The following is a 15791-nucleotide window of genomic DNA, read 5'->3' as shown; positions in this document are numbered from 1 at the left end:
ATAGCTACAGCTAATACTGAAGCCCTGTGAAGAGACATATGGAAATTCATTGATTATTAATTACTTCTTTAAAAATGTAATAGAAATGAGGGAATGTATCGCTTGGGATTTTCATATATATTGGTTGAACTATACTTTTTTTTCCTTAAGGAGATTTACTCTCTAAAATGTACCTTTCTCCCTTTTTCACATCATGTTGCTAATTTGAAATGCTTAGATACGTTAATAATATCAAAAGAGGCTGAGAAAGTTGGATTTTCAAACCCCATTATTCTTATTCAAAGTTCTGCAATTTTACGCACAAGTATAAATGTAAAAATAAATTTAAAAATGAATTTTTAAAATACTGCTTTATTTCAGTATTTTAATTTGCCAAATGGCTTTTGTCAACTTTTAGTATTTGTTTTGTAAAGCTGAAGTTATGCTGGTATATTTTGCAAATATCGATTTTGGTCACACTGTAACAAGGCGTCCTTTTGCAGTTTAGACTTTCTATATTATTTTTAATACTCATAATTAAAAATAATATTAAGAAGGATGTCAACTGTTTGCCGACTGTGTCTACGGAAAGATGCCAACTTCGTTATCAGCAATGGCCAAGTGGCCGTGAAAATCCTTTCCTGCACAGGTCTAGAAATTGATCCCAACGACAAACTTCCGCAACTCATTTGCCAAGTCTGCCGACTGCATTTGGAAGAGTTTCATTATTTTCGCAAACGTTGTCATGCGGCTGATCGCCGTCTACGTCAGCTGACACGCCTTGGCCGGAGTTTTGACTATGAAAGTAACTTATTAGATAGTGACAAGTCGGATGTACTCTTGCTAAAAGATGTAGCCAACTGCACGCCAACAGCTTGCTCGGAAAGCAACGCCCGTTGGCGCAGGGAGGCAGCTCAAATGATTCGACGCGAAATAGACAGCCACAAGAGTGACTTAGTTGTCGTGTGCAAACAACAAGTGAGAGAGGAGATCGAGCAGCAAGTCCGTAGTGAAGTGGAGAGCCTCATAATCGCCGACGTCAAAAAGAAATGTCAGCTAAAAGTGTTGGACGATCTGTTTTATGAGATTGAAACTTGGTTTGTCCACAAGCGTAACAGTGCAGCTCGTTCCCAGGCATTGGACTCAGACTGCTTTTTGTCAGACATGGATGCTGCTGAGATGGAGAGCGCATCTACTATCACGGACCAAATTGGCTCTAACTCCGAGCTGATGACCAACGCAGAGTCCGTTAATAATTTGAATAATAGTACAGAGAGCTTAGTGGAAGTTATTGGTAAGAACGATGATCACTTAAAACGATTCCACTAACATAAATAAACTATTTCAGAAACTGTTCCAAGTCCAATACATCAACCATCTTCTGGCAGCAGTGCTCCCGCTATGGAACTAATACCGACATCATCAAAAGTTCTTCCAATGGTTGAAATCAATATGGATAACTCTCAGTACAGTCACCTGCGAGAGTATGGAAACACCGCCAATTTCCTATCTACGAAAGATCTAGTATCTCCTGTGAAAACTCCCCGAGTGCGCCATAAAGAAAAAGAGCTGTCTCGCATACAACTGAGGGATCGCATTTGCCAAATACATGGCACGGAGAATGAAAAAATTCGAAATTGTCTTCGATGTCGCCTAAGAGGACCGCTTAATACGAAGAAAAATACTAAATAGAAAACTATATATTATGCCTATAATTTATCAATATTTTACGATATACATATATTAAATTATATATGTAGGTTTTTTTTTTTTTTTTTTTAATAAAATAAAAAATATAATAGTCCAATGAAATTGAAACACTGCTATTTTTCAGCACTGGATAACTTTTTTTGCTAACAAATGCTACAATTTAAATTTCAGAAATACAGACTAACAATCTCTAAAACAATATATTTGTAAAAATATTACCTAATTAAAACATTAAAGCATAACAGTAGTATTTGAAAAATAAACTACTACGCGCCAATGTTAACATTTTCAAGCATGTTAATTTTTTGGGCTGCCACAGCCGCATGTGTAACTGACAGTGTTGGGTAAGTCGTTTTACTGGCCTTATAATTTTAGCGTCTGTTGTTGCGTGCAATGCGAAATAGTAATTAGGATTTTAGTAATGTCGAATTCAGAGGAATGTTATCCAGATTTAGAGACGTGGTGCCGCCTTTGCCTAAATGAGCTTAAGGATCCGCACACAATATTTGCGGAGGACGACACACAGCCTTCAATTCCGATGCGCTTAATGGCGTGCCTCTCTTTGGAGGCAAAATCAACCGACGGATTGCCGAAAAAGATCTGCGGAGATTGCCGTTACCAGTTGGAGAAGTCGTTTCTCTTCCGGCAACGCAGCCAAGCGGCTGATAAGAAGCTCCGCAAGCACATCCGCTTGGTCAGTATGGGTAAAAAGAGTCGCGTCTTTGCCAAATCAGCGGATAACGAATCCGATGAAGATGAGCTGGAGTTCGAAGAGTCGATGGCATTTATCGAAAAACTGGAAATGCGGTACGAGAAAAACTCTCAAAAATGGCAGGAAAAGGTAAAGCTGGAAATGGAAAAGGATTTTGAAAGTCGCCTTGATTCCGCGCGCGAAGACTTTTGCAATGAAATGCGCAAGCAACTGGCGGACGAAGTGCGAAATGACGTGCGTCAGCAGCTGCGCGATGAAGTGCAAGAGGAGAGCCGCAAGGAGCAGCTCGTCAAGCTGCTGGGTGAGCTCGAGGTCTTCTTGGCTGAGAAGAAAGCCGGTCTCTGGGAAACATTGGGCGAGCTGCCAGTGGACTTGAAGCCAAAGAACGACGAATCGGCCGTGGAATCAACACCAACACCAGCCCCCATATCTCTGCCAGCATCGCAGACAAGCATTGATCAGCGTGTGACCAGAAAACGTGGCCGCATCTCATCGCCCGCACTTCAACAGAAGAAGCGCCGCCCCAAAGTATCCGATTCTGAAAGTGCTGAGTTTATGATTGAAGCCGAATCCAAGGTTGAGGTAGTACCCACGGACGATGCGGACATGGATGCATCTGTCCCAGATGCCAGTGAGGATTTTCGTGATATAAAGATGGTCGGCGCTGGAGATGTGGTGACAAGCCAAAATGGTGAAATCTATATTATAAATGCCGCCTCGACGACAAACTCGACGCCCAGCTCCTCCACAGAATTTCAGCAGGAGAAGAATATCACATCATATAATAGTAAACACCCGCCTAATAATCCAATTAACAGTTTTACTAACGCTCATTTGCTTTCCCTTGCAGTTAAGGACAATGGAGAGATTCAGTTTACGGACGCCAAGTCTGACGAAATCGGGGACGTAATGGTCTTCAATCTCGATGATGGCGGAGGCGACGATCAGCAGTTGTATGAGTTCAACGACAATGTCATTATATTGGTGAGTACCAACTTGAGTACTACCACTACTACTAATTGAAGATAACCGAAATCATTTCTATTACAGTCGAACGAAAAGGTAAGCAGTGATGTGACGACGCCGCCTACAAGATCAAAACGTGACTTAGTGGTGAAGCGGGCGCCACGCAGCTCGAAGCCAACTGTGGGCCGCGTCAGCGATACGCTGAAAACGTTCCAGTGCCAGCTGTGCCCCATTTCGTTTGCCACGGAGAAGACATTGTCGCGCCACCTGAGCACGCACATCAAGACGCTGAAGAACGGCACAGGCGGCGCACTCAAGTGTCCCGTTTGCCAACTGCAGCTGTCCTGCGCCAGTTCGCTGAAGCGTCACATGATCATTCACACCGGACTAAAGCCATACAAATGCGAGGAGTGCGAGTTGTCGTTTTCGCAGCGCGAGGTGCTTAAGCGGCACATGGACACCCACACGGGCGAGAAGCGGCATCAATGCCCCCACTGCGAGACCTGCTTCGCCCAGAAGACCAATCTGCAGCAGCACATCAACCGCATGCACCTGGATGGGGAGCGCCAGCACAAGTGCCATCTGTGCAAGCGCAGCTTCAATCATGTCTCGGGCCTGAGTCGCCACCTGGTCGCGCACGCAGGCGTCACGTTTGCATGCAAGGAGTGCGGCCGTCAGTTCAACGATCGCAGCGCCGTGCAGCGACACATTCAGAACGTGCACAAGGTCAAGGACACGGGCGGCGATTGCGCAACGGACGGCAATGGAAATGAAACGGAATTTGAATAATCTTCTAATTGTATTTGAGCACTCTCTTAATTAATTAAGTTTTTATCCCGACAATCCCATTAGCATAATTAAAAGTATTTTCTGTGTGTAGATTTTAAACATTTTACTCAGTTTTATTCGAAATTTTCCAAGTGCTCAATTTTAACTTTGGCACCAAGCAAGCACATTTTTTGCATCTTTCTTGGTTTGGAACAGTGGAAGAAATGTATGCGAAAAATAAATGTTTAGCACGTAACACGCAAATTCTTATTATTAACAATTACAAATTTTAAACATTTGCCAACAGCTTCAATGTGTTACGTAATAATTGGATAAGATAGCTAGCTACATAGATTTAGTATAATACAATAATAATATCGTTTAATATAATACACATAACATACATGTACAATTCGCAAATGCATGTACATATATAAATATATATAGTTATATTTATATATATATATATTATTAAACATTTGTAAACAATAAACATTTATATAAATACGGATTACACGCGACGTGCACTTAACTATCGACCTAAGCTAATAAATTTAACGTCAACAAAGCATCAAACCAATACGCAACTCACATGCCATGCAATGCAATGAATCAGATCAGAGTCGAGAGCGCCTTTAAATGAGATTGCTTATTAAATCCGTTTCGAGTTGGCGGTGCCCCAGAGAATGCCAGCACACAAATATGAAGAACGTTTTGCAGTTTAGCATAGCAGGAGTTGGCAACAAGCTAAATACGTTATGGGCAACTAAGCATTGGAATATCTACTGCGCGACGGGTAACTCGTCGGCTGGGCCAAGGTGGCCTACTGCCACTGCTAGTCAGAGTTGGTTAGAGAGCTGCGCTGTGATTCTAGGGTATTCGAATCGTTGCGCTGGCGCAGCATGCGCGGCTGACTGGCAGCAAAGTTGGAGAAGTCCTTCATCACATCCTTGTACGTTTCATCCTCGCCGTTATACTCGTCGTTCAGACCGATTTCGTCATTTAGGCGAGTCAGGCGCAGACTGAAACGAAATAAATTACATTAGCAGGACATCCAAATGCGGCACAATGAATTCTCAACTTACAGCGTCACGATGTCCGCATTCTTCTGTTCAACGGCGATATCCAGTGCCTTTTTGCCATCACTGGAGGCCAGATCGTAGGCGGCCTTGTGCTTCAGCAGTAAATACACCTGCGCAATGTGTCCTTTGGCCGTCGATATATGCAGAGCGCTGTAGCCCATCTCGTCGACTGCATCAATGGCAGCTCCATTAAGCAGCAGATACTCGCAGGCCATCACAGAGCCAGACAGCACAGCCTGGTGCAAAAAGGAGCGCTGTCGATCCTCTGCATTCTTCCAGTGCTTGGACGCGCCCAAAGCGAAGGCCATACACATCACGGGAAGATTATGCACGGCGGCTGCTTTGTAGAGCAGCAGATTGGCATCCAATTGAGTGAAGGGTATTTCCTCTGGCATCTCTGTGTCGGATTCGCCTTCAGTGCTCTCCTGGTCGCTGCCCAAAATGCCGGGAGTTTCGTACCTGTCCAATGCCAAGTCATCGCCAATTACTAACAAATCATCCCGCGATATGCTCAACGACATTGATGGAATGTTTATTGACTCGTCATCATCATCGTCCAGTTCGTCTCCAGTTTTTGCTGTGTTGTATATGCTAGGATCATCGCTAAATGTCTTGGTCAACGGCCTCTGCTGGCGTCGCCGCCGCAACTTCTTCACCGTCCACTTGCGTGTGCCACCCAGGGAGAGAGTCGCCCGCTTACCAGTAACTCCTCCACCAATGCTTCTTCCAGCTTCGACACCGCCATCGTCGGCTGCTTCGCCGCTTTCTATGCTTAGCACCTCGGCAGTTTCGCTAGCCATTAGATCCTGTGGCTTCGGCATGCCGCACACAAAACGCCGCTCTACATACTTTGCCTTGATCCAGGCCTCGCGCACTCCTATCTCACATTGCTCCGTGGGCTTCCTTAGCTCACAGTCTTCGGGGATGCGCGCCTCATAGATACGATTGACGACCTCGTTGCCCAATTCCATCATCACCTTGACATTCTCCGTTTCCCATGCGTCTAGGGTCAGGGAGCGCACCTTGCTATAATGCACGCCAAGGCTGCGATGCACTCCGGAGCACTCGATGCAGAGTGTTATGCCCAAGTTGATGGATGCCCAGCGCGGATTTGAGCCGCGACAGTCACAGCACTGTGCATTTCCCGGTATTTTTAGAAACTCCTCCCAGTGTCTAAGCATGACTCATTAAAGAACTGTTATCAATACTTAGATTACTTCACACTTACATTCTTCGCTTCGCAGGCAACGCGTTCGGGGCATTCGTTGACTGCGGGCGTGAGTGATGCGTGGACGCATGCTGGATGGCCGCGCCAATGCTATGCTGCAGAGCCGAGATCCACAACGAGAGCATGTCCGCGGAGTCCGCTTGGAGTGTGTGAGATCTGTGTGAAATTTATGGTTATTATATAACCAACCCTGGGTGGAGCTGTACTCACTTGGTTGGCGAGATGACCTCGAAGCAGAAGCGGCGATCACCTTCATTGACCGGCCGCACGGTACAGATGCGCAGATCCTCCTCCATGACCGAAAACGAGTCCTCGTTGCTGCGTTTTCTGGAATGCGAATCCAAATCACTTCAGCGTACAGCACAACAAATCACAATCACAAGCACAACAACAACAGAACAAGGGAAATGAGATTACGAGTACAAAATGGCAAACAAATGAAGACGATTCAACCGGCAAGCAAAACGAATGGGAAAAATCAAAAGAAATGAGCAAGGCTGGAGCATATAGATATTGCACGCACCTATAGACCAGCTGATTGTCGCTGAGGTAGAACCAGCGTCTACACCAGGTCTTGAATCCCTTCGATTTCTTCTTAAACAGATAACCCTCGACATTGTGCGAGGAGCTGTTCGTATTCGAATCGCAATACCGATTCACGCTCATGTGTCGATTCTGCATGACCTTCTCCAGCTGCTGATAGTCGCCGCGGAGCGCGTTCAAATCCTCGCTGATATTCTTGAAGAACTCGTCAAAGTCGTTGCACAAATCGAAGCCCTGATGGTAGTAGGTCACGCACGCCTGATAATAGTCCAGCAACTGTCAAAGAAAATATACGACGATCAGCAAAAAACACGTTCGACAATTGCTCTTATTTATGAATAGAATGAATACACATGCTGCCCCATATTGGAGACGTTCAGCGAACCTTCAACGAGGGCACTTCACAACCGACTAAAACTGCTGCCGGGTGCCAACTGACTCAACGCTGATCAATGAGCCAGCGATATAGAGCAAAATAAATAATAAAAAAAAAAAAAATAAAATAAAATAACAGACTATATATATCCATTTGAGGTATATCGCGAACATGACGTCATAAGTACAATTGCTGTTGAAGACAATGCCATTTCATTCACAGTAAACATATCACCTTACCAAATGTCGATAAGAGTTTTAGTTATCAAATAAGTATCAAATAATGTTTTGCCAAATAATAATCTCAATAATCTTAAGTATTTACTATAGGTTGGCCTTACTTTGCGTACTTTTTGCTGATTTATTTCCTAAATCTGAATAATTTACAATTTAAGCCTCATTATTCTGTGAACTACTGCTAAGAATAGCGTAGCTTATGAAATCAATCTGTCTGATTTGTCAGCTCAATCAAAAGCTACACAAACATATGGTTACTTAATATATATTATTGAATTTATGGACTAGACTTTAACACTCACCGTCGATAGTATGGAAGGCACCTTGCGAGCCTGCACCAGCGTTATATAGTTCACGTAGTCCAGAGCCGTGTGCTGAAAGCAAGACTTGGAGGCGGAGAGTATGTTGGCTGCCTCCTGAACTTCCTGTGGTCGATTTTTGCTCGCCTGTGGATGGAGAAGAAGAGTTACTTCTTAAGATGGACACATAGAAGGCACTGCATTGGACGCACCTGTGCGTTTTTAATGAGCGCATTGTCATAGCCCTCCGAGACTTTCAAGAAGTGTCCTTTGTAGTCCTTGACCTGGTTAATGTCGTCCTTGACAAACACATTGAGATTTTTCAGCACCGTTCGACTTGCCTGATCTAACAGTATCGTGTGAAACTTATTCATTTCCTGTCAAAATATACAGCAAAAAAACGCCACCAGATAAATATAAAAGTCTTTCGCGTAATTACCTGCAATGGGCAACGCACCTGAAAGCAATGAATCAGCTTGCCCAGCGCATTGTGCGCATTTTTATTGTCGAGAAAATGCTGCTGCAGATCCCACAGGGACATGGCAAAGGCGCTATGAGTAATAAAGAAAAAGAAAAAAATACGTAAAAATAAAATGAAGATAAGACTAGAGAGTAAGAGTGCGCAGCTTACCTCTGGTTCTTGACATACTCCTTGCCCGAGTCGACAGCCACATTGCATAGCTTGATAATTTTCTCGAGCTTCTGCTCCAAGTGCTCGATGTCCGCCTCCTCCTTCGATATGAATTGTCTGGGCCAAGAACAGAATTGCAGACGTTAGTAGAAATCTTGTTATTGTTTAATGGATGCAAACAACGACCCGGTCTCTGTCGCAAACGATTAACTTTGTCCACTTTGTGCACAGGGCGGGGGGCGTAGGTGATGGAGAAGAGGTTTACGGGCCTGCTGGCAATGACAGCTGCGGCGTAGTCGCTGCTGGCTGTTTATTTATGTTGACTTTTTTAATTTATGCCACTATATTGAAGTGCCGCATGTGCGTTTAATTAAAAAAGCAATTTTAAATGGCTTTAAGCCAGAATTGCATACGAAGGCAAAAGATGGCAAAGTCTCTTTCCATCTCCTTAGTCTGCAATAGTTGTAATTTCTTTTTGTTTGTCTGTAACCTGTTGAGTCGTTTTGGTTCATGTGAAAGCTATCGAATAAGCTAAGCTTGGGCTGGCAATTAAAAAAAATTTTCTGTGGCAATCGAGCGAAAGCTTTGTCTCTGGGCGAGATTACTGGAAACTGAGATGGGCTGGCAATTGGGAGAAATCTTATCAATGAGTGCCGAAAGGCGTCCGATCGATTGACACAATAATTAGCAACAAACAAATGAACAAACACACGCACACACACACGCACATGCATGTGTGTGCGTATGCTTCTCATCATACGGTGCACGAATGATACATTCCGAAACTCTGACGATGTTGAAGCGAAGTGCAAAGTTTTCTCGATGATGATTAAGCGTCAGCTATATTAGAGCCGTTGTTAGGGAAGGGGGAGGGGACGCTTCGAACGAAAGCTGTTGATAGCACGATATCCAAGCGGAACCAGTCACGCTACACAAAATATATAGCCAACCCACTGTCTGGGAGCCCAAATGCAAATACGAAATGCCAAGTGCGGAAATAGAATGCGCATAATGCGCACCATGTTTTGAGCGAGGGTTGGGGTGGTGGTAAGTGTGGCTTGGTGCTTTGTTATGTGACCGAAGGTGAGCCATCGCGATGGCTCAATATGTACCTGAATCTTGGCGAATCCTTTAGGCATTCCTCGAACTCAATTGTGGCGCGCATTGCTAGACACACACACGCACTCACACACGCGCACGCTACTGCAGTATTTGCACCGTTGGCTATTTACACAAATCGCGCAGCGAAATATTTGGCTTCTTTCAGCTGTTGCTTCTGCTGCTGCTGCGGCTGAAATTGATCCCCTTGATTTGAGCAGAGCAATGCTTAAATGTGGGTGGCTGAGTTGCAATGACACGCGCACATTTTTTTTAAAACAGCTGCCACACTTGGTAGATGAGTTAGTAATTAAATGAACGTTAAGGTAATTAACAAAAATTTGCCACTAAGCGACGCACACAACAACGTCGACGTCTTCGTCGTCGTTGTCTCACTTTCTACTTGCGCTTCATAAGGTGCTAAATTTGACCGAAACGCATGCATAGTGTTTCAAAACAGTTGAGTGGCTATTGAACGCTGCGCAGCACTAGCACTGCCTTTGGTTCTTCTGCTTCTTTCGCCTGGTGCTGTTTTAGTGTAATATAATTTTTCTATAAAAACTTTGTTATTATCAATGCACAAACAGTTCGCAAATTATTTAAAAGCGCCAGCTGCTAATTTCTTGAATGAAACTATGAAAGTGAATCGCTGAGTCTTTAAAAGTCGTCGTCGCCGTCGTTAATCGCCGCAGTCGTCGTTGTGTGCTTTTCACATTTGTTTACCCTTTGTCTTGTGTTCTTGTTCTACGTGTTTGCGTTCCTTGTTCACATCAAGCAACCTGCATAAATCTTCCTGACGTCACAACGCGCTGAGCACGCCCCCGCCAGGAAACGTTGACCTGGACCAATCGACCGACCGACCGACCGACCAAGTGACCAATTGGCGCAGCACAGCGGAATGTGGAAGTGCCACAAGTGCGGCAAACCCGTTTACTTTGGTAATTTAAACACCCACACATGCATGTGTTCCTATATGTACACACACATTCACAAACGGGCATACACTCGCTCACACCCACTTACACCCGCACGCTCATACATGAACAGATTATAACAGTCGTGATGTGCATGCCATTTGTTTAAATAATAAGCATTCAAATTACATATTTCGATCCAACACAGCGGAACGTAAACAATCACTGGGCTATGATTGGCATCCGGAATGTTTGCGCTGCGAAGAGTGCGGCAAGCGCCTTAATCCCGGCCAGCATGCAGAGGTATTTAATCAGTTAAGCGTTTGCTGCAGTACGTCATTAATCGCATGCATTTATTGTAATAGCATAAAGGAGTGCCTTATTGTCATGTGCCCTGCTATGGAGCGCTGTTCGGACCGCAGCTTTTTGGTCACGGCACGCGCGTTGAGTCACACAAGAGCTACGGTGTAAAAGGCGCGCAGAAACCAGTCGCCGCACAGGCTAATGGACCCGCGCTGCCCCGCGACCATTTGGAGTCCAAGCTGAAGGTATGATGCATTTATTTGTATAAAATTAGTGGAACAAGTTTTAATTGAAATTGTTAACAACTTGCAGGTTTACAATCAATTTTATGATAATAAAAGCCTTGAGATACGCAGCCGTGAAGTGAACAATCGGTTGATCTTGGAGGGGCCACTGCGTGTGTTTTGGGGCGTCCAGGGCGTTATTCATCTGAAGGAGGATGATGATCAGCGTACATTTGTAGTGCGCAAACGCAACTCCTGCCGTGCATCCAAGGCACAAGATGTAAGTTTATATACTTGACATGGGTTTCCCATTAATTTATTGACCCTTTTTGTCAAGCAGGAAAGTTGCTCGGACAAGGAAAACGAAGGCAGCGAATCGGTGGCACCTCCCACGACTACCGCTAGTGAGGTTGATCCACTCTCCACGGACATTTCATTGTCGGAGAGCATGACTTTTGATTCATGTAGTTTGAATGAGATATCGGAGCTGCCAACAACACCAGAAGATGCCTCCGCAAATACAACACCGGGCAGTGAACAGGTTGTAAACGGACAGTCGTGCTCCAACAATGATGACGAGGATGTAACGAACACTGATTCCTCGAGCACGTTAATCGGCAGCGCCACGGACGCTATTACGGCCAGCACTAGCTGCGTATCCAGCACGTTGCCCTCCAAGTTGGACAACCTGGAGAAACTGGACTGGGATGATATTGATGACTTGCTGCAAGTGGAGCGACGTCAAAGTGAGAAGGACAAGGTCTATGAAACGATGCCCGTCAAGCTGCCGTCTTCATCGTCGCAATCGTCCAGCGAGAGCTCGCCCAGTAAGACGTGCTCCTCCAGCACAACATCGACAAACACGCAAAACAATCAAATCAATACTGCCTCATCTCCTACAACAACCACAAACACCACAACGAGCAGCAGCTCAGATAACTTTATGACTGCCACAGGCTCTTTGACGACAAATACCAATACCCAGAACACGAGCACTGTAAGCACTAGCAACACCACGCTGGATGACTACAAGACGTCGGATGATGCAACGCTGAAGCCCATGGACTATGAGGATTTTAAGCGTAGCGTTCATCAGGATTATGTGAATGGCGCCAACTCGTTTCAGGAGCCAAATGACGACACACTGAAACGCAATCAGCCTATCGATCCCTCGCGGATACACGACTCCCTGAAGCTCTACGGCGAGAATTCGGCTATGAGCAAGAGTTTCAATTGCGAGCACGCGCTCCGCTCCATTGATCCCACACTTATAAACGACACAATGCATTTGCGCAGCAGCGTTGACTCTCCTCGCTCATCGCAGCGTCAGTACGCCTTGCAGAAGAGTGGCTCGGCCTTTGCGTCTATAGCGCCCAGCCGGGAGCACCATAAGTCCTATGAGCAGGGCCGTCAGCTTTTCGAAAAGGGCATCAATCGCTCCAAGTCTGGTCCCAGCTGCTTTGTATATTCCGACAGTGACGATGATGATGATACAACGCTGCGCCCACATCGTTTGGCGACAGTGCGACGCAGTGATGTGCCTCAACGTTATATACAAATCCAAATGAATTGCTATCCCAAAGAAGGTGCAATTGAAAATGAATCGAGTCGTGCCGATGCATCATCGGTAATATATTTAACTTAATTTAGTAGACACACTTAGGATGTGGGAAGATGGAATGAATGAGAAGATAAGGCCTATAAGAACGATTTGTTTATCCAATTGTATCGCTCCGAGTCTTCAGCGCTATAATTTGTTTAAATATTTCATTTAGGCTCTCCAAGTCGCAAGTTCCTTGAGCAGTTGACTAGCAAAAATTTATGCCCAGATTGCAATGTATTCTGATTGCAATTGTAGAAGCGTCTTACAGCGATTCTTATCTTACGTCTCTTGCATGTGTGCGTACATATTAAATAGTAAAAGGCAAAGTGGGGTACGAATAAGTGCCTGCTATCTTAAGTTTATTTTAATTTATCGTTATTTATTTGAATAATGCTTATCTCATTTGCTTAGGTGTTAAGCGGTGCTGTGGCTGGCGACGAGCTGACTCAAACGGATGAGCTCTACACGGCCACTGAGGGCAGAGAAAGTGCCGCGGATGGCATTGGAACTAATGAAGCGGGCTTGCACGTGAATGAAGATGGCGTTGTCTTGAGAAGACCCCCGCGCACTGGCGCTGCTGCCATCAAACGTCGCAGTGGCAATCGACGGTTAGTCAAGTCATTGGGTTTATGCCGCTCATTTGTATAATGGAATTAATATTTGCAGTTCGCGCACGAAGCTGAAACGTCGGTGTTCAATCAATGGGCATTTTTACAATCGGGAAACATCGTTTTTCACGCCACCATACGGCTCCCAAATGTCCGTATGGGTCACTTCGCTGGTGACCACTCAGGAGGTCATCAATTTGGTGCTGGAGAAGTATAAGGTGGATAGCGCCGCGGAGAATTTCTCGCTTTTCATCGTGCGTGACAACGGCGAACAAAAGCGCCTGAAGGACAATGAATATCCATTGATAACTCGCATTACGCTGGGACCGCATGAGGATGTGGCTCGCCTATTTCTTGTGGACGCACGCAAAACTGATGAGATCAGGTTGGTGACCCATTAAACTAGTCGCTGATCAATTTATAAATTGTCTACTCTGTTTTCAGCAATGAAGTTGCTCAATTTTTAAATCTATCGCTGCCGGAATGCCGTGCTATACTGGATCGCTATGATCAGGAATTGGCGCGTGAGATCGTCAAAGTGAAAGAGAGGTAGGCAAATGTCAAATGGATATTTTACTTAATAGCGGAGTGAAACATTTGTATGGTAAAGCTTACCAAACCAATTTCCGCTTATTTCTTGCGTTTCCTGAAAGAAACACGCCCTCAATATTTTTTCTTCGACCGACACAAATCAATCAAGCTGAATCATTGTAAATAACAGATCTGTGGGGTGGGTCGGTTGGGAATGAGTGCTTTAAGTGTTATAAAATCTAGTTTTACTAGCTAAATTACAGTTTTATATTAAACTACAATTTATGTCGCTCTCTTATTTCAGATACGCAGAGCTACGTCGTCGCATTGTCTCGCGCATGGAATCTCTAAAGGTGCACTTGTAATGCATGAGAACGGAATCTCCGACTGCATCAATTTTTTTTATAGCCATAACGTTAATGCGGCCAAAAATGCGACAGCAGCCAAGCAAATAGTATTCCTTATGATAAATTTTCAAATAGCATTTAGGCACAATTACGCATAATTTAGTAAACCGTTGGCGCCCCAGTGAACAAATCAGCCGCTGTCCAGCCGCAGTTATTTTGATTTACTTTTTTACATTTCTTGTGTTTCCTTTTCCAGATGTAACTAACAATCATTAGCAGGCATTTCCACTTTAGAAAGCGTTTAAGACTTGTAACTAACCAAAAATAATATTAATCTGCACACAAGCTGGCATAGAAACTGAATGAAATCATATTCTATGTGTTAAAAATCAAAAATATGTTTATATACAACTTTAAAGCCATGGCTAACAGCAAGAACAAAAATATTAAGAATCAATTTTATAGCACCAAAGTGCGTTAGTTAGTGAGCGCAACTTTTTTTTAGCAGGCCATTTAATAAAGTTAATTGATTGACCGATTGATTGAATGCGACAGCAACAATAACTATATTTAGTATAAGATGGACTTGTTGATTGAAAATCATTTGAATATCAAATAAAATGTAAAGATTTAACAGACACAGACACAGAAACAGACACCATGTGGAACAGATTAACAAAAGCAATTCTCTAAGCATCAATAATTACCTATGCACAAACACTTGTGCTGTGACCCGTAGCACAAGGGGCTTGGCCAGAGCACTATCAGAGCAGAAGTCAGTGATGCCATTACCGAATGGGGAGTGGGACGTGGAGGCTATAGCTGCTAAACATCCAAACACGCACACACAAACCCAGGCAGAAACTCGTAGACCCTGCACACACAACGCAACGCGGCCTATGTGACTGTGTGTGCGGGGCTATTAATTTAAAACTGACAGAGCCTGGGGGCCTACGTGGCCGAGGCATGGCGACTTGGGCAAGTGCGGCGACTTGGAAGCTGCCTCTTGGGCAGCCTGCGAGGCGCTGACGCGTTAAATGGTTTCGGGGTTTCCCGGCCAAAAGCGCTGGCTATAATCATGGTGACGGCGTCATCGATGCGGGCCAAGTGTGCCAAGTGCCGATACATAAAAATCAACAGCCAACGACTGCGACACAAGTGGCGCAACAACAACCACAGTGGTCCATTTGGGATGTGAACGCGACTTTGTCGCTGCTGGCAGGTTCACGACCCAATGGCCAAAAATTGCCGCGACGCAGTTAAGAGCATGGTCGAAGCGACAAGAGTCAACAGCAAGCTAGACGGAAAATAAAATCGATTTTGAATGCTGCTCGGCCCCACACAATGCTCTCTGCCTTGCAGTGGCTCGGCTGGTGGTGGCGCATAGTAGTGGTTGTCTTTTGGAAGCGCTTGGCGGTTGTTGTATGCCCCAGCAAATCGAATGTGGCGTGAGAGCATGCGATGCGTCGCAGGGGTTGCACATTGCGCATACGCACTGGCGTACACTGAAATTATATTCGTGAGCTGAACCGAAAAAAAATTAAATATATATGCTATAAATTTGGTAGGATTAGATATTATAGCATAAAAGTATTGGCAATATTTTAAATAAATTTTATTATTTGCAGTCATG

At 44.6% G+C, this 15791-nt stretch overlaps 4 protein-coding genes across 6 annotated transcripts; 3 read left to right on the top strand and 1 right to left on the bottom strand.

The window, feature by feature from the left end:
• Positions 1-433: 433 nt before the first annotated feature.
• LOC108616437 (uncharacterized) lies at positions 434-1797 on the top strand. The gene is made up of 2 exons (XM_018011669.2): positions 434-1273; positions 1328-1797. Exons 1-2 carry the CDS (start codon positions 538-540, stop codon positions 1669-1671), a joined length of 1080 nt encoding a protein of 359 aa, XP_017867158.1. The 5' UTR covers positions 434-537; the 3' UTR covers positions 1672-1797.
• A 226-nt stretch (positions 1798-2023) lies between these two features.
• Positions 2024-4651, top strand: LOC108621149 (uncharacterized). The gene is made up of 3 exons (XM_018018308.2): positions 2024-3188; positions 3252-3385; positions 3452-4651. The coding sequence occupies exons 1-3, from the start codon at positions 2111-2113 to the stop codon at positions 4154-4156; spliced, it is 1917 nt and encodes a 638-aa protein (XP_017873797.1). The 5' UTR covers positions 2024-2110; the 3' UTR covers positions 4157-4651.
• CenB1A (Centaurin beta 1A) lies at positions 4245-10030 on the bottom strand. 3 transcript variants are annotated; one of them, XM_018018302.2, is made up of 10 exons: positions 9643-10030; positions 8531-8647; positions 8357-8450; positions 8112-8276; positions 7903-8046; positions 6969-7264; positions 6656-6793; positions 6446-6601; positions 5221-6390; positions 4245-5157 (listed from the first exon to the last, which is right to left on the bottom strand). In XM_018018302.2, the coding sequence occupies exons 1-10, from the start codon at positions 9693-9695 to the stop codon at positions 4971-4973; spliced, it is 2520 nt and encodes an 839-aa protein (XP_017873791.1). In that variant the 5' UTR covers positions 9696-10030; the 3' UTR covers positions 4245-4970. The 3 variants fall into 3 exon arrangements, with proteins under 3 accessions (XP_017873791.1, XP_017873792.1, XP_017873793.1); XM_018018303.2 differs by having other exon boundaries at positions 6656-6772; positions 9643-10029; XM_018018304.2 differs by lacking the exons at positions 7903-8046; positions 8112-8276; positions 8357-8450; positions 8531-8647; positions 9643-10030 and adding an exon at positions 7374-7436.
• Positions 10031-10128: 98 nt separating this feature from the next.
• Positions 10129-14796, top strand: Rassf (Ras association family member). Its single transcript, XM_018018305.2, has 9 exons — positions 10129-10566; positions 10751-10845; positions 10908-11090; positions 11158-11349; positions 11410-12696; positions 13084-13280; positions 13339-13665; positions 13725-13829; positions 14116-14796. The coding sequence occupies exons 1-9, from the start codon at positions 10527-10529 to the stop codon at positions 14174-14176; spliced, it is 2487 nt and encodes an 828-aa protein (XP_017873794.2). The 5' UTR covers positions 10129-10526; the 3' UTR covers positions 14177-14796.
• The last annotated feature ends 995 nt before the right edge of the window (positions 14797-15791 follow it).

Source organism: Drosophila arizonae, chromosome 2 (assembly GCF_054131065.1).
Source record: "Drosophila arizonae isolate 15081-1271.41 chromosome 2, UAZ_ARI_1.0, whole genome shotgun sequence".
In the NCBI taxonomy this organism is placed as follows: domain Eukaryota; kingdom Metazoa; phylum Arthropoda; class Insecta; order Diptera; family Drosophilidae; genus Drosophila; species Drosophila arizonae.
This window is presented reverse-complemented; position numbering and strand designations above follow the sequence as displayed.